The sequence below is a fragment of the Micromys minutus genome (genome assembly GCF_963924665.1).
Source record: "Micromys minutus genome assembly, chromosome: 19".
NCBI classification, from domain to species: domain Eukaryota; kingdom Metazoa; phylum Chordata; class Mammalia; order Rodentia; family Muridae; genus Micromys; species Micromys minutus.
The window spans coordinates 25,546,084-25,567,412 of record NC_137954.1 but is presented as its reverse complement, the minus strand read 5'-3'; the positions used below and the strand labels follow the sequence as shown (position 1 = coordinate 25,567,412).

General features: G+C 53.7%; 1 protein-coding gene across 2 annotated transcripts; it reads right to left on the bottom strand.

The window, feature by feature from the left end:
• Positions 1 to 1,030: 1,030 nt before the first annotated feature.
• Positions 1,031 to 20,515, bottom strand: ASIC4 (acid sensing ion channel subunit family member 4; the record flags this gene model as incomplete). 2 transcript variants are annotated; one of them, XM_080933222.1, is made up of 10 exons in its annotated part: positions 1,031 to 1,144; positions 1,321 to 1,425; positions 1,599 to 1,678; positions 1,753 to 1,844; positions 2,343 to 2,496; positions 4,000 to 4,056; positions 4,532 to 4,694; positions 4,881 to 5,008; positions 5,111 to 5,255; positions 19,934 to 20,515. In XM_080933222.1, the coding sequence occupies 10 exons, from the start codon at positions 20,513 to 20,515 to the stop codon at positions 1,031 to 1,033; spliced, it is 1,620 nt and encodes a 539-aa protein (XP_080789348.1). The 2 variants fall into 2 exon arrangements, with proteins under 2 accessions (XP_080789348.1, XP_080789349.1); XM_080933223.1 differs by lacking the exon at positions 4,000 to 4,056.
• Between the last annotated feature and the right edge of the window lie 814 nt (positions 20,516 to 21,329).

Genomic DNA, 21,329 nt, shown 5'->3' with positions numbered 1-21,329 from the left:
CTACTACCCTCTCCCTTCTGGATCCATGATGAAGCCCTGGCTTAATAAACTGGCTAAGAGTGTACTAATGAATGAAGATTGGTAATTCGGTTTTGACAAGGTAGGCATGGGGGGTCGGAGAACTGACTAAGGATGGAGGAGCCCTGGTTCTGTGAGAGCCTTCTTTTCCTTTTACAAGGATCAAATCATATAGATGCCTGGACCCCAGCAAGTGCATAGACAAGCTCTCTCTCACCCTCCATCTCTCTGTCTCTCTGTCTCTCTCTCTCTCTCTCTCTCTCTCTCTCACACACACACACACACACACACTGAAACAGACACAGAATTCTTTGTGCCTCTTTATTCCCAATTTCACCAGCACTTTATAAAACCAGTCTCTAGGGAGCAAGGCCTGAGAAGGCCACTCCCTCTCCCCCTAAGCTCAGCCAAGGTCTGAAAGGTCTTTCCACCCACTCCCCATGAAGGGAACTTTGTGGTTGGGCTGGTACAGGGGGAACTGGGAGCTGGGCCAGGCCTGCTGGGCCACCCACTCCCCCTGCCAAGAGGGAGCTGGGCCTGGAAAGAGGGAAGTAGAACCAGCCCAACATGCCTGGGTCCCAAGAAGTTGCCTTCTGCCATTAGGGTTGGAACCCTGACTATCCTGTGTCACCCTCCCCTGTAGTCCCACCCTTCTATGTCTGTGTCCCACCCCCACCCAGTCCCTAAATATATACAAATGTACAGAGGGGCTCTGCCAGGGTTCCCCCTTAGCCCCTCTCTTCCCCCCCTCCCCACTTCAGGGGCCTCTAGTCTGGTCTCCAGCCCTTCCTGGACACCTGCCTGGGAGCAGGGAGTGTGGACAAGAAGGACCCTTGTGCAAGGCAGCTGAGCCTGGGTCAGGGAGAGCAGGACCTTAGTTAGTCCTGGCCTCTCGGTGAGCACCACCCCTTCCCTTAGCCCTGGGCTGCCCCAGACCTGTCCCAGGCATAGAAGATGTGTGGGGTCTTGGTAGAGTCCCAGTTTCATGGGTACTTCCCCACACAGCACCATCCTAGCAAGCAAAGTCTTCAAAGAGGCTTCCTGGGGGGCCAGGGGGATGGTGATGGTTGGGAAGCAGGCTACTAGCCCCCCCACCCTCAGCACGGCCTCGGCTTGGACAGGGACTCTATAAAACACAAAAGAAACAGTGGTCAAGTTGTGTACTAAGTCTCAACAATATCTTTTCAAGTTGTATACTCAAGTTTCAACACCTTTGCCTTCTCCCCTGGGGTGTCTTAGGACTTTCAGGAAGTGGCTCTGGGGAGAGGGTGTTCTTCCAGGTTGGGGGGAGAGGTCGCCCACCTGTTCCTTCAGCTCCTGCAGCCCCAAAGTGGAGATGCCCCCAGTGGATGTCCGAAGTGGGGTCTTGGGCCGTCGCCACACCCTCTTGAGTCGATCCCAGGAGACCTTGCAGGTCAAGGCGGCGTGTCGAAGAAACCTCAGTTACAGGACTTGGTGCCTTGCTGGTAGGGCTCCGTATCCCTCAACCCAGCCTCTTCAGACCCAGGTCCTCAGGCACCTCTAGAACCCTGAATCCACTACCCGCCCAGGAGCCTGCACCACTTTCTGCCTTTCCTTACCTCGTAGATGTAGTCAAGGATCTCCAGCAAGGTGAGGATGCTAGCCCCAATGAACAGGCCCATCTGTCCCCCAAGGTCCCCTGAGGAGAAAGGGAAGGGTCAGTGGGAACGGGCTGGGCTGATCCACACGAGTGGGGCAAGGATCGGGGCTTACCCAGCAGGGCTGACAGGCCGTAGGAGGCTCGCTGTTCCATGGCTTCGGAAGTTAGGGCCTCGAAAAAAACATCCAGAACCAAGAAGTTCTCCCTGGGAGACATGAAATGACACCTGTGGGCTGCTGGTCTTGAGGCAGCTGGCAGGGTCATCCCCAGTCCAGCCACTCCTCATCTAAGGCCCCATGTGCTGGGAAGCTGGCAACCTCAGGCTCCCAAAGGTCCGTCCATGTTAGTACCATGGTTTTGTTGTGGTGGTTGTTTTGCTTTGTCTTACTGAGAAAGGGTCCCATATATCCCTGGCCTTCAACTCCCTGTGCGTCTGAGAAGAAAGACATAGAAATAGGTCTAAAGTAGTGTCATATAAATAAATGGGCTCTGTGCGGTGGCAGGGATACAAGGAGCTGTGGCAGCTCAGACTTGGACTGGGAAGGACTCTCTCGGAAGAGGACCCGGATGTAACTTAGGGTATGAATGACACTCCTAGCAGGAGACCCAGTGTACACAAAGAGGGCAGCTCCTTCCCAGTCTTCTGTGCCCCGGGCCTGTTGAAGGGCTCTCTCCATAAAGCTCATCGGTGGGCATGTCTTACCTTATGTAGGTCTCATTGCGGTTGTACTTCCTTGCCAGGTACCTGGCTGAGCCCCTGTTGGGGATCTTGACCATGGAGATCTCTTTGCCATAACGAGTCAGGTTGCAGGGTGTAGGGCAGAAGCATGGACCCTCAGAGCCCCCACCTAGGGAGTCTGCAACACAAAGGCACCAGTTGCAGCAGGGAGGGCGGCCCACAGGCATGGTAACTATGGGGACAGGTACAGAGGCTATCCTGAGCTGGCATGTCTATTCAGAAGGCTGACTGGAGTCCCTCTAAGACCAACTTTAAATGACCCATGACAGCTGCATCTGCATGTCTCTCCCTCTGTCCCCAGCTCCCTCGGACAAGGAAATCCCATGGCTCAGAAGAAAGTGAAAGAACATCTGCCAGAGTTAGTCAACATGGGATCTCAGACACACAAGCAAGGGATTAGGGAAAGGATGCTGGGATGGGTGATGGATGGATGGATGGATGGTGGATCAAAGGATGGATGGATGGATGGTGGATCAAAGGATGGATGGATGGATGATGGATGGAAGGATGGATGGATGGATGATGGATAGATGGATGGATGGTGGATAGTGTGGGACCATGAAAGGCACCCTGGTTCCTGGTTGAGCTAAGGCTAGAAACCCTGGTGACACTGAAGGGACGGTTGGCATTTCGCCTGACTCCCGGGGAACTAGGCCACAGGTAGAGGATGTGACCACAGGCTCAAGTCAGATCTCCATTGTAATGAGGTACCTAAAGGCCTAGAGGCTTAGCCAATAACCTTTCCTTCCCAGACACTCCTCCCTGCAAAAGGTATTAAATTTTAGGTCCACCTTGAGAAGTAGGGTACAGTTTCACTCATCCACCTTCTGCCATGACAATAAATGTCTTGGCATATAAAACCATGGACTGCCTCTTTTAATTAGGATCTGCCCTGGCAATCCATGGAGAAGGCCTTTGCCTATGCCCCCCATTTAATCTCCCATAGAAAGCCTCTCTGCACTCCCAGCCTCAGCCAAGACCTAGCCAAACTCAAGCCCGCCACAGTCAAGCCAAGGACTCTATCCCCCCGAGACCAGCTAGAGCTTACCCCCTTGGCCCCAGGTTAGATCCAGCCCTCGGGCCCCCACTCCAGCTCCAGCTGTCCCAAGCTTCAGACTGCTTCCCCACCCCCAGAGCAGTGTCCCTCAGCTTCCCTGCAGCCTGGCACCTGCCCAGCCATGATGTGGAGTAAGCACAGTTGAACTTCCTGTGTCCTGCCTCCCTGAGTGGCCCTTGCCCTGTGGTGAAGTTGATGTGGGCTCCCACTCCCAACCCTATGGATGGATGGATGGATGGATGGATGGATGGATGGATGGATGGTAGATGGACGGATGGATGGAAAGAGTCAGGGGGAGGGGAAGAGAGGATGCTGACTGGGAGAATGGAGATGGGTTTTCTGTAGCATCCCCATGGTCAGTCATCACTTACCACACGTCTGAACCTACAGAAGCCATTAGGGCCCGCCCCCACCTCCACATCCTGTTGAGGTGTGAACAGAGCTCAACTTCAGCAAGACCCCTCCAGGACAGATTGGGAGAAGAAATGACAAGACACAGGGGAGATGGGCACACGGAGGGATGAAGGAATGATGAGAAGCAGGGAAGGGGAAGGCAGCACACACCCAGTGTGTGGTCGGCACATTCAATGTAGATATTTGGTGGGCAGATGGTTTCATTGCCTGAAAGGAGAGAAGAATATTTCTGAGATCCAGAGTCCTTTCCTTTCTCCCTTACCACACACCCTTGTAGACATCTACATTTCACACACACTTGTAGACATCTACATCTATGCATGTTGGCACATATGCATAACAGATCAATGTATACATACACACATGCACTAAAAACAGTGAAAATGCATACATACATATAGGCAGGTAATTGTACATTTGCTTGTACATACAAAATCATATGCACATTCTTCAGTTCATGCACACAACCCCAAGACGCATACACATAAATATATTCTAACATGCATGTAAACATGTGCATCCATGCGTTTCCAAATACATGAACACCTGCATAAGTATCCATACATATACACACGAGCACATGCTCGGGAGTGTAAATGCGTGTACACGTTGTACACATGTCTGCCCCTGGAAGTTCAGGAGCTCAGAAGAGTGGCACCAAAGACTGGCTGGAGGTGCCCACCTGGCATGTGCACCATCCGGCAGTGACAGCGCTGAAGCACGGCCTCCTTCTCACAGCGCAGTCGGCAGGCAGACACACTATAGGCTGAGTAGCCCTGAAGCTCAGGCTCCCTGAGCTCGCTTTCCGCCCGGCAGTTGCCCCAAGGCTGGGGCAGATAAGTTAGCTGCAGAGATGGGGCATGACAAGGTCAAGGCCAAGCGTGTCGTCAGGGCCAGTCCTCCAGTGTTAATAGCCCGAGCAGGGGCCGTGGGGCTGGCAGGCTGAGTATCTGCAAGGCAGATCTGGCCAGCATCCCTTTTGAGCAGTGATTTGCCCTGTGCCCAGCCTAGGCCTAGCTGGGGATGCTCACCCGCTGTTCCTGGCAGGACACAAAAGTCTGGAAGCCTGGGGACACACCGAACCCCAGCTGGTGGATGTACGGAGGCTCCTCCTGGCTGTGGATCTGCACCCGGATCCCTGCCTCGAATGATGTCTCATCTGCACAGCAGAGATGAGGGGCTTCAGAAACCCCCTCCGGGGGGAGAGCAGAACCCAAGCCCCATCCCTGAGTTGGCCCTTATCCCTCTCCAGCCTGCATACTTGTCTCCCTCCATATGGGTAGGTATTCCTCCTGCTGGATGTCTAGCATGATCTCCAAGCCACTACCCATGCCGCCTGCCCTGCTGGGCAGTGAACTCTGAGGATCTGCATTGAAGGTGTAACACTTCCCATAGCGAGTGTAGACCTGGAGGAAGAGAGAGCACATCAGACACAGAACTCTTTTGTTACTTGTTACTTTCTTTCTTTTGGCAGGTTTTTACATGTGGTTCAAATCAGATCTGCTCCTCCCCAGGACCTTGCAGTATCCCAGAAATTCCCCTACCCGAGATTTGCTACACTGTGTTAACAAGAACCCCCAGAGTGGCTGGCCTTGAATCCTCTGGCTTTAACCACCCAAGCGCTGAGACTATAGGGATGCACCACCATGCCAGGCTCAGAAAGCTTGCTCCCCTACCAATTCCTGCCCTCCCTCCTCTGAGTAAAGGGTCCTCCTATTGCTACTCAGGGTTTTATTTTGAGTAAGAATCCCTAAAATCTGCATTCCCCCCATAACAATTCTAAAATGGTCTCCACATACTAGATCTATCTTCATCCATCATCCATCCCTTCCCTCTGTTTTCCACACAGCAGTCAAAAACACTCCAACCAACCAAGTCCCCTGCCAAATTCTAGTATCTGTAGCTCACACATCATGTTGTAAACCTCAAGTATACACAATAAAACTGATCTTCTTCTTTGTGCGCATGTGTGTATTTACATGCGGTGGAGGCCAGAGATTAATGTCCATGCCTTCTTCAATCATTCTCTCCCTTACTTTTGGAGACAGAACCTTTCACTGAACATGGAGATCATCAATTTGGCTAGGCTGGCTGGCCAGTCAGCTCTAAGGGTGCTCTTGTCTGCCTCCCTAGCACTGGAACCACACACACACACACACACACACACACACACACACACACGCCCCAGTGCACAGCTTTTTACATGGATGTTGGAAAGCAGTCTTCATGTTTGCACAGCAAGCCCTTCATCAACTGAGCCATCTTTCCAGCCCCATCGAAACTAAACAATGATAGCTTCTCATTTTCCAGAGGATAGTGTCAGACCTTTCCTTAGCCTAAAACTTGCCCTTCAGTGTGACCCTGGCCCTCTTCCTTCCTCCCCTTTCAGTCCTGAATCTGTGAATCAAGCATCTAGTTCTTCTGTGCGCCTCAGGCCTTAGTTGTAGCTCCCTCTCCAGGAGCTGTCCTGCACCTCACTTACCTCAGACCTGAGACCTTGCTCCTCTGTTCATCCACCCATGTCACGGTCCATTGCCCATGTCCCCCACTGGAGAGCAAGCTGTACAGGAGCAGGGAGCCTGCCTGTTGTCCCATGCATTTGTCCCATCGTGGGGTACCTAAGGAACTTTCATAAACCTTTACTATCTTAGGTCTCCTTGACAAGCATTCTCCCAAAAGGACACCAGATGGCGATAGTGACCCAAAGATGAAGTCACAGGCTCAGACTTTTCGAGGCTGCCTGGAGTCACTGAGCATCCGGAGTGGGAGATTCTAGTCGTCCCCTCCCCTCCCCACCCCCACCCCGCCCAGCTCACCCCACAGGATGTGCCCCTGGGTCAAACCCATCACAGGCAGTACCTTCTCTGGGAACGAGGGGTCAGTGTGCTCCAACATTACCCCCACCCCTTTTCTTGGGAACGTGTTCACACTGTAAAAGCTGGGAAAAGGCATGAAGTGGCTGGGAAGAAAAAGATCTCCTCAGACTTGGCTGCAGCGAGAGAGTGATGAAAGCAGAGGACGAGCGGGGGTGGGGTGGGGGTGGGAGTGGAGTCCTGAAGCAACCTGAGGGGACCTTCAGGGGTAAAGTTCCTTTTCTAGTGAGTTAGTTACCTGCAGCTTTGGCAACCCTTCTTCTACCTACCACCCCCACCCCCCACCTAGTACAGCCTTTACCCAAACTGATTTCTGAAACAACAGAATACTCAAAGCAGGCACCTTGACATTTACAAAACATGAAAATGTCTACTGCTACGCCATGTCATCCACCCAGTGCCTCTGATCTCAGATGTGTTTGATGACCTTGGTTCCAGAGAAGGAAAAGGAAGCCCAGAGAGGTGACGTGATGCTAATGAAGCCACACAGCTCGTGAGTAGATGAAACTCATGAGAACGCAAAGCTTCAGATACTCCCATAATTCATTGCTAGCATCCTCCCAACCCAAACCTACCCAGCTCCCACCTCAGGATGAAAAGAGGCAGGATGTGCCTCATACTGGGACTTCCCTTCCTTTGTTCCTCTTTCCCTTCATCTCTGTTCCTCAGCCCCATTCTCTCATCTGCCTTGCCCTTCCTCATCTGTCCCTTTCCAGCTTCTAGGTTCCAGTCCTCGAACAGGCCCACCTCTCTCCACCTGTACCTTCCACCACAGCAGTCCCTGTGGGGCAGGAGTGGGCATCACAGACATCTTAGGTGCTCAGTCTGATGGAATCGCCACAACTGCCCCCAAGGGCAGCATTACTATCGCCTCATTCCACAAAGACGAGGAGACAGAAGCTCAGAGTTTTTTGGACCAGTTTGCAGAAGTCTCCAAGATTAGCTTTCCTCAAATGCCAATTTGTACCCAGGTCCCCTCTGTAAAGTGCTGGTTCTGGTTTAACAGATGCAGATAGACAGATTCCCAGGAATAGAATTCTGCTTTTTTACAAACCTGCTGATCTGTGGACCACACAGTAAGCAGAAAGGTCTAGAGGAATAAGGTGTGGTGGCTCAAGCCTGTAATCCCAGCAGCTCTGGACCAGTGCAGGAGGACTATAAATTCATGGTCTGAGTGGGAACAAACTGGGTTCAAGGTTAGCTCTAGCGACTTAGTGAGACCCTGTCTCAAAAAGTAGAGGGCCATGGGTTTAGCTCAGTGGTGGAGTGATTGCCTACTGTGGGGAGGTCCTAGGTTCCATCTCTAATACTGAAACTAAAATTAACTAAAAGCCACACAGGAGTCAAGCAAGCCAGCTTGGGCCTAGTCATGGACTTTCAGGACATGACTAGAAAGAGAGGAACCTGAGGTGTGCTGAGTGCAAGCCTCCTAGCTTCCTAGTGGTATGGGAAAGGCAGATACAGGAAACACACAAGTAAGTGCCCAACATCTTCCTGTTTCAGGCCAAGAGAATTCTGGAATCAGTTCCTGCCAACTCAGCCAGTTTTGAGTGCATGCTTGAGTTGAGAGGCTAAATGAGGCCCAAGCGATGTGAGGGAACCCCGTGTTTGTGTTGCCCGCATGACGATGTCTGCCACGGTCTCCAAAGCGCTTAGCCTTACTCACAGGTTTTCAACTCCCTGAAGCCTGGGGTCCTGTTTCCCTCTTAGTATTCCAAGCCCTAGGAGACTAGGAAAAGGAAGGGCAGAGAACAGGAGAAAGGCAAGCATGATCAAACATCCTCATTTTGTCCCAGATCAAATTTTCTCCCCCCCCCCTCTCTTTTTCTTTTAGAGTTTCATACATGAGCACGTCTCAGGTCTTTTGAGAAGTGCTTCCGAGAGATCTTATCCTTGGATCCTTTCCCACAAGCCACATGAGGTGATCATTGTCGCCTCCTGTGAGGGATGAAGCTCAGAGAGGGAAAGTGGCTCAGTGCACACAGCAAGCAAAGAGCAGTGGAGATTCAACCAGGACATGGAACGCCGTATAGGGTACAATCAGGACTTATGAAAAAGCTGGTGCAGGCTCCAGGGACGGTTGAGGGGCGCCTAGCCCTCGGTGGAACTGTACTGTAGGCTTATATGTCAATGGGTGTGCACAGGCACGTGCTGCTGGACAGTGAGTCGAGCCCCCTGCGGGATGGAGCTTATCCCTGACCTGGGAGGAGCTGGCTACCTGGCAAATGCGAAGGAGAAGCCATCGTATACTGGAGAGGGAGCAGTGAGTGACACAGGCAGTGGGTGAAAGTAGTCCAGGTCCAAAGGACACTCTATAGAAACTGGACAGGCCAGACTGGCAGGACCGGGCCACCTGCACCGCTTGGATCAGGCCCCACTGCTGGGAAGAGCAGGTCGTTGCCCTGGAGACAGTCCCTGGCCCAGGCAGTAATGGTGGAGCCAGCCACCAGCTCCTAAGTGGTAGAAGTCTGGTGGCAGCACAGCCCACAGCTTCTTCCATGGAGACGGCACGACTGTTCAGCCACAAGGTCCCCCCTGGCTGTCCACTACTCCCTCCCCACAGGCTGGCCTGAAAGGATGTGTGTACAAGAGTTAAGAGCCTAGAGACCCAATCATAGAGAGAGTTGGCGCTGGACCAAGAAGTGTTCTGGTGGTGGAAGGACCATCTCCTGATAACCTCAGGTTCTGAGCTCTGCCCATGGGGCCTTGATCCTATCAGAGTCCAAATGCCTCCTTCACCATCTTGGCTTCTGATCCTATGCTACCTGCCCTAGCTGGAGTATGTGACCTTAGAGCTTCAGGTGACTGGTAAGCAGGTCAGCCTAGGATCCCTCTGCCAGCTTCCTCTAGATAGCCCTTACTGGTCCCTCTCTGACTATCTCTCCCTGCAGCACTGGCCTGAGTCGCTGCCTGTTTCCTAGATCTGTCTCCTGACTGCTTTTGTAGATCCCTGGGTCTACATTTTCTGGGTACCCAACCCATTTTCTCCTTGGTTCTCCCAAAGCCTAGATGCCCTCTGCCCTCTTTGTCCCTTGCCCCCATCTGTACCTCAATTTGCTTTTCTCTCTGTCTGTCTTTCACGTAATTATTCAGTTTCTACATCTTGTCTTCCTCCTAGATTTTACTACGGGAGGGGGGTGTCCAAGGTTGCCCCATTGTCCTCCCTGTTCTCCCTCTCTCCCTCCCTATCTGCCGGAGACAATGATCAGGACCTGGAAGAGATCTGTCCAGAGCTTGCTTTCCTGAGCGATGGCTTCTCTCTCAGCCCTCTGAGCTTCATCCATCCACAGCTCCCATTTCCCAAGATAGCTCTCCCTGCCTGACTGCTGGCTCCCCCCAACCCCCACCCTGGCCCTCCCTAGCTCTTCTTCCTCCCTATAGCCACAGAGCCCACAGGGTTAATAGCCAATTAGTAGGGCCAGGGCTCAGCTATGTGGGAGAAGGCCCTGGGCCTCCGGGAGATAAGAAGCAGCCAGAAGCGCAAGGACCAGGCAGGCAGTTAATCCCACAGCTAATCTGCAGCTTGGGCTTTATCTCCACAGCCTTCTGGGCACCCAGCTTCTGCCAAGACCCCAGTACCTCCCGCCTAGCTACTTCTCTGTGGATGGTAACCCCTCTCCTTTATCCCTCTGCCCTCCTCTGTGAGGACACTGCTATACCTCCTTCTTAGGTACCCTGGAATGACCTCCCCCTCACCCTGTGGTACCCTGGAATCCACTGTGGATGAACAGAAGAGGTTGGATTCATCTTCATCCAGTCCTGACTAGCATCTCAGGTGGGAGTGCTCCTAAGCCATGAGTTTACTCAGGGGTGACCCAGGATACAGGCTCAGTGCTTCATCCTCTCACCTCTCCAGGGGAGGAAGAAACTCAACACAAATTGCTTTGATGTCTGTGCTGGTCAGAAGCTTAGGGTCACTCAGACCAGCCCCCAGCCCCATGACCCATTGTACAAAGGCTAAATCAGAAACTGTAAGATGCCAGCTCCCTATCCAAGAACACACAAATAAGATTGAGCATCACAGCCCAGCTTGCCTCCCCAACCAGTGCTAGAATTCTTTGCTAATTTTGTCCCCTCCCTGGGAGTCAGTAGACACTAAGGCCAGCTGCCTGTAACCTGGATTGGTGGTTTTTTGACTTTCCGAACCTCAGTTTTCTCTTCTGACAAATGGAATCTTCCAGAGGTAGTTGTAAGTCTTGAAGGGAAAAATAAAAGCAAGCACGAGTAGTCCCAGGTACTTAGGAGTCTACGGCAGGAGGATTGCTTCAGTCCTGGAATTTGAGGCGATATAGTGCGCTCCCCTTATGTAAACAGACATTTGTAAAGTGAAATCATGTTCATGACTCCCTAGCATTGGTCTGTGATGCTGGAATACAAGCCACAGAAGGTGGGAGAAGGGACAGAGTTTGGAGCCTGACAAAACGGTGTTCAAATCCTGACTCTTTCACTAATCCTAAACAGCTTGAGACACTCTTTCAAGAGCTGGGTGCCTGACAGCTCTTCAGGCCTCGGTTTGCTCCTCCATAAAAGGCAGGCAGCAATTCCTCCTCCTCAGATTAGGACTGCAGATTAGAGATAAATCCAGAGTGAAGTATAACCTGCACTCAGCTGGGGGGGGTGGGGTGGCCCAGGGGAGGGAGCATCCAGGCAGACAGCACGGCAGGGCCATCTTCACAGGGCATCCTGCCTCTTAGTAAAGATGTCTGCCCTTGGCAGGTGATCAGCGTGGAGCGTTTTCAGAGAGTACAGCTCACAGCAGATAGGAAGCTCAGCCTGGCTCACCTCCAGGACTTGTTTTTATTGAGGTCTGTGGGATTCAGACCGCTTTGATCCCCCATTTTTCATCTGTGAAATGGGAATAAAATCAGGTACACTTCCAAGTTGCCATGAGAAAAAGAGGTAATTCTATCACATATTAGCATCAGCAATGTCTTGGAATGTCTGCTCTGAAACAAGCAGTGATTTGAGTACTTTACATAAATGAACTCTTTAATGTTGGAGGAAGAGATGATAGAAAGCTATTCTTATTGCCCCCATTTTACAGATGAGATGGTGGAGGCACGGAGAGGGTAGAAACCTTGCCAAGGTCACAGATGTAGCAGGGCAGAGAATGATGGGTGTTGGAACAACCCATGTATCAAGCAGTATTCCTTAAGCCTTTACAATGTGTCAGGCACTGTATTTGACACAGGGGATACATCTCAGAACAAAACAGTCTTCCTCAAGTAGTTTGCTGTGGGATGTGGAGGCATGAATTCATTTAAAAACCTGAGCACCTACGCCATGTGCCAGGCATATTCAAAGTGCCAGGGCTACGAGAGGGAACAGAACACAAACCCAACAATCACACAAATAGATACTACTGGCCACGCTCCACGCTGTGGTGGAGATCCCAGCCAAGGCAGCTGCTGCAGCAACAGGAGTTTGCTTCCGGTTGGAGAGTTAGGCAAAGCTTCTTTTGAGTAAACTGGCTGGCCCCCAGGAAGGACATCAGAGAGACCACGTGTTCTTAGTGCCCAGTTCTCGGTGCCCAATGCCACCCACGTGCTTTTCATGGAGTCTTCCTCCCCAAAGTGGGTCTGGGAATGGCGGTAGCGTTGGTTTAAACGTAAGCGTGAGAGCTGTGGTGGCTGCGAAGGAGGAGTTGGCTAAGGTCCAGTAGCCAGAGTGTGTGAGGAATTGTGGAAGCAGAAGTGTGGAACTGGGGGCTCGGGGTTGTTTTTCAAGTGGAAGAAGGCGGGACTCCAGGACCCAGGTAAACAGGCACACCTGTTCCGGGGCAGCCATTGTCTAAGCCTTAAACCCAGGAAAGACTTGTGCGGACGATAATGTTTTTAATCGGTAACTAAGGCCTTCCCTGGCATCCCCAGCGCCTGATGCAAACAAAGCTGTTGAAGAGTTTAGCACTCACAGTTGGTGGGCGGGAGTTTTCAATTCCAACAAGATTTGGGGAATCATAGAGTAGGGTTGTGTGTGTGTGTGTGTGTGTGTGTGTGTGTGTGTGTGTGTGTGTGTGTGTGTGTGTGTGATGTATGTAGGGTGTCCATTCGTCCGTCTGGTTGACGAGTGGGTAGGTTCCCATCAGGGACCCCCTGCACTAGGCTGGCTCACTTTGCCAGCACAGGCCTAGCTGCCCGCCCCGCACTGCGAGGCTGCACCCACGGGCAACGCTTGCTGCTGGCCGCCTCTCCTGCAGGGCAGGCATCCATCACCGAGCAGCGCCCTCCCTCTGTCTCCTCCGGGCTCCTCGTCTCTCCTCCCTGGGTTCGCTTCATTTGCATTCCCTCGGCTCCCGGCTCCCCGGCAAAGTGACCTCCGTGCACACAGCAGCGCCAGAGGCTTCCACCGCGGAGGGAGACACCGTCGCTTGCCGCCCGCTGCGGCCCGGGAGGAGATCAGAGGGGCGGGAGCAGGGACGACGCTGACCGGTGTAGACTGAGCCCGAGCTGGGCGTGGCCAGTGAGCCTGGAAACTACCTAAAGCCCTGGTGCTGAGGCAGCGCTGAAGGACTTGAGTGAGATTTGAACCTGTGACCTCAGTCTCTAGCCCTGCTGAAGGGAAATGTGGAAGTCACTCACCCCAAAGTCTGGGGAGCTGTGCCCCAGAAATGAAACCTTTTAAAACCAAAGGCTCTCAAACATCCCACCCTCCATTCGCATCCCCGCTAGGGAGACGCCTGCTCCACTGTGCAGTCACCCGGGAGTCTCCAACCCTCCCCAGGGTCTGTCCAGTCCCTTGTCCCCTCTCCCCTGACCAACCAAGCTGCCTCCCCCCGCCCCCTGCTTGGTATTTACACCTTTCACACATTTGTAAGCTATTATCCTGTCCACGCTTAGTCACCGCTGAGCCAAGCGCCACGGATTTAGCTCCTTTAATCTTTCCTCCTAAATCAATCCTCCATTTCCCCTTAATCATCCCGTGGCTCCTCACTGAACTCTCGCTGCTGCCTCGCCTGCCGCAGCCTATGCCTATCTTTCTGGAACTGCTCCCCCCACCCCCAGCCCTAAGCGGTGTCCCAAGGGCACTGTGAACATTTAGGGGGTGGACTGGATATTCTGCCCTGCTGCCCCCTGCTTGAGAGCCAAGAGAAGAAACAAAGGCATCCCTGCCCTTTCTGCAAGACACACAGCATTAGAACTTTGCTGTTCTCAGTCTGAGGCTCTCTCTCAGTCTTCCTGCCTACTCCCACAGCACAGGGGGGATGGGGTGGGGGTGGGGTGCTCTGAAGATCCCAAGCCTCTGTCACAGCCCACCAAACACAAATATAATGACAACAAAATGCATAACACGTCTGGTAGATGAGGGCTTTCCCCCACTGCCTGTGGTGCTAGCTGTCCCACCACCTTGACCCAGCTGCAGGAGAGCCAGAAAGGGGGTGGGGAGTGGGAGAGCTGGTATCCCCCCCCCCCAGCCTGAGGTTGCTGTCCTTTATCCTCCTCCAGGGAGCATCCTTAGCCTCCATCCCCACTTGCTCCTCTTCCTGTCCAGGGTTGGATCCAGTCGCCTAGAGGCTGGATTTTTTGAGATCTATAGGACCCTTTTACCTCCAAGTTTGTTCCTCTCTGCCCCCCAATCCAGACCTGAATCAGACAACCTTGCTCTCCACCACAAGAGGGGGCAGGTTCCTTCTGGAAGCCCAAGGACAGGGATGGGGGTTCATGAAGGAGGCCAGGAGAGGTACGGTATGGGGGGCCATTTCTTCAGATGCTAATCAGCATCTTCCAGCAGTGCGAGAAACTGGGTTGATAATGAGCCCAGCTCGGGGCTGATTCCTGATTAATGAAGAGGCTACAGGGCTTCTTGAGTGGGGCCGGGTGGGGCACATCTCTCACGACCCTCCCCACTGCCCTTGAAGACCAGCCCTCTGTGATGATTTCCCCTGCCCTTCCCTTCAGGCACACCACCTTAATCTGATCCACGATCTTCACCGCCAATGCGGCCAGACTGCGAGCGCCCCCTGCAGGAGGACTCGAGGAGCAGCAGCGAGTACAAAGTAAGAGGTGTGCTTTATCCGCCTGGGTTCTGCAATCTGAGTTGTAGGCAGTCTACAGGATTGTTAAAATCGGGGAACTTTTTGTTTTTTAATTGAAAGAAACTAGATTTGGAGCTTCTTTTGACACCTTGGAAGACTACCGACATTCTCACATGGGCAACAGTTAGTTGGAACTGAGACTGAGTCCACACTCTTCACCATATAGGATCTCATTAACTTTTCTCCTAGTCCCTCAAGGTAGGAGCAGCCTTCATCTAGATGTTCACTGAATGTGCACAAGGGTTACACCTCGGGACACAATGAGACCATAGGGACAGAGGACTGCCTGGGGGTGGGGGAGGATCCAGGCAGAATTAATAAAGTTTATCTGGAAGGTAAGAAGCCTGAACAAACATCAGAAGAAACGAACCCCTCCCCAACCCCCAGAGCCAAGGGTTATAGGAAAGGCCTGAACTTGGGAAGAGAGCATGGAGTAGCCCCTTCAACAGACAGTGGCAGTGGGTTAGAGATTGAACCTGCCAATATTGGTCGAACTATAACACTAGGCAAGACCAGGGACCAAGGAGGAGACAAATGGAAAGAGGAGATTGCTGAAAAGCCCCGAATTGGGTGTCAGGGCAACCAGAGTAGCACAGGGCTTACATGAAGTCTTTATTGCCTCGGAGCTGTCCTGGGTATCGAATGGGGAGGGCTGTGAAGGGAGGGGGAGGGCAGGGGGGACTGCCCAGCTGGAAGAGGCCTTGTCTAATTGTGCCTGATTAGTAGAGAGGAAGAGAACAGGGCTAGTGATTAATAGTCACGGCAGTCACCAGCGTGCAGGGAAGGAGGGTTGGGAGGGGGAAGAAGCCTGAGAGCCAAGGGGGGATGGAGAGAGTGAGGTGCCCATGGAGAGAGTGAGGGGTCCAAGGAGCCTTGGCCTCCTGCCCTTCTAGGGGCTGTCTGCACCCTTGATCCCAGGGTGGGGGGGGGGGCTACAATGAGGATCTGGGACCTGCCCCAACCTCTTAAGGGAGTCCCTCATCCTTTCTGCTTCAATCTTCAGGCAGGGGCACGGAAGAGAAGAGAGCAAGGTCATTCGTGCCTCTGGGAAACGTAGTATCTGCATTCACGAGATGCGTTCAGGCACTCCGAAGCCCCCAACCATGCTCAGCTTAACCTGGGACCTCAGCTTGACTTTCTCAGACCCTACAAAGCATCATCATGTAGTTCCATCAGTAACTGCAGCCCTGACTCAGCCAGGCGATCTGAACCTTAGTCACCAGCAGGTTGTCCACGATCACACGCACTCATTGCCCACGCCTAAATCACATTTCAAATGCTCAACAGCTATGAGTGGCTAGAGACTACCATGTTGGAAAATACAGACAGGATGTCTCCATCTTTCCAAAGGTTTGTCATCTAGCACTGGTGTATAGAGTGTGTACTCATGTGCACATGTGCACGCTTGCTTGGGAAGGCTATAACCACACAACAGACAGTGAAGGTCTGCGTGAAGACCGCAGGACGAAGAGCACGTTGCTCCAGGGCAGGGATCAGAAACCATCAGGCGATACTGAGAAAGAACAGTGAGATTGAAAGATGGCCAGGAGCTGCCACCGTGGTGTTTGCGACAACTGGCACTCATAGAGTGTGCATTGCATAAGTGCCAGGCAGTGTACTAAACTCTTTTCAGGCATCTTACCCTCAAAACCACCCCAGAGACAATGTCATAAATACACAAAAGGATGCTCATGAAAGCATTTTGGTTTCCTCGAGGCTACACAACGGAATAGAACTGAGGTACAAGTCCACCTGGTCAGAGGGCTCCAGAACTCACACATGGTGTCCTGTCCCTCGTGGAGAGGGGACTCTTGGCTTTTAGAACTGCCACCTTTGCATTTGTACAGAGCAAGCATGAAGGCGAAGGAGAGAGCTACTGCCTCCTACCAAGCTGACAGACTCAGAATGAGCCATAATGGGGGAAGCAGATCTGGGGCTTGGCACACAGTTGGGGGATAGTGGAAACAAAGAGGCAAGGAGAGCCCTCTACTGTGTGAGGGTGAACGGGGTGATGGGGAAAGTATTAGGTCCAAGTGGGAGAGGGCTGCTGTGGGTTGACTGGAGGAGAAAAGGGAAGAGCTGGGGGCTATGCATGGAGGACAGTGGAGCCTTCAGAACCCCTGCCTGTCTTTCTGTCCTCTCCAAACCTCACTCTGGCTGCCTCATCCTTTAAGCCCCACCAGCCCTCTTGTAGCCCAGTGTGGCCTCTCTCTCTGAACTCAGGCTCTTGCCATCCACGAACCTCATCTGGCAATTAATCCTGGCACCTTATGACATTGCTTGCACGGATGATTAACTCTTGCATGGTTGCTTAAGCTTCTGAGGATCCCTGTCCCTGTCCATGAGACTGAAGGCATCTTGAGGACAGGGTATTGAGGACTAGGGCTTCCATCCCTTGGCTGTCCCCCACAGGTCCTAGCAGGGAGCCCAGCATGTCTCAGTCCACAGACCAGCATTCTGAGCGCCCCGACTAGGAGTAAATGAAGGGATATTTGGGAGCGTGGGGGTGAGAACGAGATCGCAGTGGCACCGGAAGCAAGAGCGGCGGCTTAGGGGACTGGGGGAGGGCACATTACCCAGAATAAAAATAGGCTGGAAAATGTGACATTTATTAACTTGGATTCCGGAGGAAAGGTCACAGTAGAGTGGGGAGTGGGAAGGAGGAAACAGAGAAGGCAACAGAAAACACATAACAGTCCCTTACTGAAGCCTGTCTATCACCGTCACTGGACATTTTGCCGCCCACTCCCTCGCAGGTGCCACCTCAACCAGTTCACATTTTCATCTCCTCACCAAAAGCCTCCAAACCTCCACCATGTACCCCACCTCCAAACCCCACAGGGCTGAATTACAGACTCCCATGTCCCCACCGGAGGCCTCCAGTCCCACCCAGGCAACACATCCAATCTTCTTCTCCAACACCACGGGTCCCAGGCCAGTTCCTAACTGTCTCACACTCAGCTGAGTACTCTAGGCCCGGGGGTGGGGTGGGGGGCGAGTCTATGCAGCAGGTGGGGGAAGGGGTGTGAGCAGGAGGCTCTGAGTCTAGGCAAGGATGGGCACGGGGGAATAGGAACCTCGAACGTGGAATTTTGTCCCACAGTGGTTGCTTTGTCCACTTGCACTGATGTCCCTGGAACAGCCCCACGGCACAGATCTACCAGCCTCCCCCGATCCCCTAGGGTACCAAGGCTATCCCTGTCCTTCCTCTTCTCCATCCTTCCCAGGATTCCAAGAACTTGGGTTAAGCTTCCATCAAGGGAATCCCTGACCCTCTATTCTCTGGACACCGGTACCCCAACAGAAGCCCTGGGCCACCTTCCCTTCATTCCTAACTGCTCACCATCTCTCCTCCATTGATGTGTGTCATCGCTGCCCTCCCCCTTTTCTGCCCACCCCAACTGGAGCTAAGATGCAAACTCAGGGACACAAAGACCCCATTGATTTCTGCCCCAGCAGCACCTGCTGAGACTGAGTTCCTCCCCACCCCCATCACAGAGGGGTGAAGCTTCAAGGCAGGAGTCCCATAGATCCCAAAGGCCACACTCACTTCACACACCACTCCCCTCTTGGGTCTTGGAGAGCAGTGTTATATTTTCCTAGAAGACAGAGTGCGTAGCTAGACAACAGACTGCTATTCCCTAATTCCACTCCTGGTACAACCTCCTTCCTCCTGCCCCTCTCTTCGTGTTAATTCCTCCCACCAAACCCACCCACACAACCCAAAGCAAGAGGCCCTAGACACTGTAGATGTGGTGGGGCCAGGAACCTGGTTGATACATGTTTCCTGGTAACACTGAGGCAGGGAGAGAGGGAGAGCTTGTGGGTGAGGAGCTAGGCTCTCAGGAAGGAACGTGCCCATTTCTGCAGGAGGATGGGTGTGAGTGGGCACCTGGATGGCACTATACATCTGTCCATATCCCAGCCAACAGCCACATGGATGAGACCCTCCCCACATACAGATAGATGTCAACTGGGGACTACTGAGGACAGACTCAAGAACACTGTGAATAGCTTGTGCGTGTATGTGAAAGGAACTCTGATAGACCTGACAGCATCCAAGACACATGCCCCACGCTCACACACCTGATGGCGGGAGGTGTGCAAGGGGAGCAGGCTAGCTGGCACTCCACTTCTGATAAGGGTACACATGTTTGTGTCCACATACATGGGGGTGATGGTGCCAGTTGTCTCTGCCTGGAGAATGGTGGGCAGAAGTTGGGGTAGGTTGGTGTCAGGAGCTAGGATGCTATCCCCAGTATGACCCCATCCTCGGCAGCTATGAGCCGGGGTACAGGCATGCAGTGGGTAGCTCTCTCTGGGTGTGTGGGTGTGCAGGTGTGCATATGAGTGTGGTGACAGGGACGCTGAACACTGAACATGCATGGCAGGGACTATGCAAGGAAACCATGTCCCTGAGCAGTAGGAGTGTGTGTGTGTTCCTGCGCCAGCTCTGAGGATGAGTTATGCACTTAGAGGGAATGAGTGATTCCCAGTGTGAGAGCCAGAGCCAGGCAAGGGAGCAGCAGGAACAGGGACTGGAGGGGGTGGGGGCACTGGCAAGCAGGACCGACCAGGGGGAGCATGAAAGAGGGGTGTGTGAGAACAGCTGTGAAGGGCTGTGTGTGTGTGTGAAAGACACAGAGACGAAAGAGACTGGCATCCAGGATACACGAAGACCATCTCCGTCCAGCTGGCTGGCTGGCTGGGCCAGCTCCCCAGAAGGCAGCCCCGAGTTCTTTCTTAGACAGGGATACCTCTCTCCTCTAGCAACCCTCTCCCAGTCACTCTGATTTGGTGGGAAGAAGAACCCAGGAGGCCCCAAAGCCAAAGAGAACAAGAACAAAGTGAGGCTCGGTCTGTCTAGCTTTGGGATAAAGACCAGCTTCAGGGCCCTGAGTCCCTCCTGAGGAAAACCCCTGTTTCCTGAACCCTGAACACTGCAGCAACAGCAGCAGAAGAGGAAGAGGAGCTACACCACTGGGGTAAGCCCTTTTGAGCATCCACTGCTCCTGGGCTGAGGAACCAGAGGGAAGCACCAATTGAGGAAGACACGAGGCCCGCCTCTGGTGGCAGAAGGAAGGGAAGCCCTCTTGAAGATGCCCTCACGTACCACCCTCCACCTCCACATTAGCTTCTGACCACCCCAGGTTTAGGTGGCCCAGCTCTTAGAACTTACCACAGAGAAGTTGCTGGCGGAGCAGCGGTGCCCACTGAAGTTGCAGCTCTTGAGCATGTCAGCAAGCTGGTGGCCAGTGCGGTTGAGGATGTCTACCATGTCAGGCTCTGGGTAGCGAAGGCCAGCTGCACGGTGCCCATCCCGGTCTTTGGGGGGCAGCCCTGTCAGATTGGCCAGGTGGAAGATATCAGCATCGCTGAGAGCCGAATGCCGGAAACGGTTGATGTTGCAGAGGGTGACAGCCGGAAAGCCCGCCACTGGGGCTGGGGCAGCAGGGTCCATGGCTACCAGGTGAGGCCGGGTCAGGTAGCCCTTGGCTAGGCTAGCTGCCTGGTACAGGAAGGCAGCCAGTGAGGTGAGTAGGGCCAGTGCCCATAGGGTTCTGCGCAGTCCATGGGGGCCTGGGCCACAGGCCCGGCCCAGCCCATGCAGAGTGCTGGTGCTGGCAAAGGTGGCCAGGTCCCGAGGGGCTGTTGGCCCCTGAGCAGCCCCCAGGAGGCTCTGCTCATCCCCTGCCTCCTTCTCCTTGGGTTTTGCATCCTCCTCAGCAAATTTGATTTTGCACACAATCTCGATCGGCATCTGTCCCCGGCTGCTGGGACTGGCCAGAGCCTCACTGCTACTGTCCCTCCCTGGACAGCAGCCCCGGTGCCCTCCGGAGTGGTGGTGGTGGCAGCGGCTGCTCTTCTAAACTCAGGGCAACCAGGAGGAGGATGGGGACAGGGTGGGGGCCCGAGGTGGGGGCGTCACTCCCACTCCCAGCAGCTCCGCAGCCCCGGTGCTGCCTCTGCCGCTGCTGCCTCTGCTGCCGCTTGTCTCTCTCCTCGATCGTCTCCTTGTGGCTTCCCTTATCAGCACCCGCACAGCTGTCAGCCCCTGCGTGTGTCCCTGCGAGCAAGCGAGTGAGCGAGGGAGCAAGCGCTGCTCCGCCACGCCGCGCAGCCCCAGCAGCTCCGCTCAGCATGTGCTCTGGAGCCCACCCCGTGCTTAATAATTCAGGACATGTCAACAGCGTTTCACCGTCGGGCACTGGCACGGGAGGCAGGAGCCAGGCCAGGGAGGGAAAAGCCCCACCCTACCCCAGCCCAGGATGGAGATTCCAGGATCAGGGGTGCTTCTGAAACTCTCTCGCTGTACCTTAGTCAAGTGTGGGGGCCACAGATAGCCTAGTCTCGGGCCAGCCAGGGAATGGTGCTATGTTCAGAGGGCTCAGCCCATTCCTTGACACTTTTTCTGGACCACACCCCACTGAAGGTTCAATCAACCCGACTGCCTGGCATCCTTGACTCCTGACTCCAGCCTTCAGCGGTTCTCACTGCCCCACTCACAGCCGCTTGCAGCAACTCCTTGTGAGAGCCACTTGTTTGAATGAGGGAGGGAAGGAAACGGAGGGCAG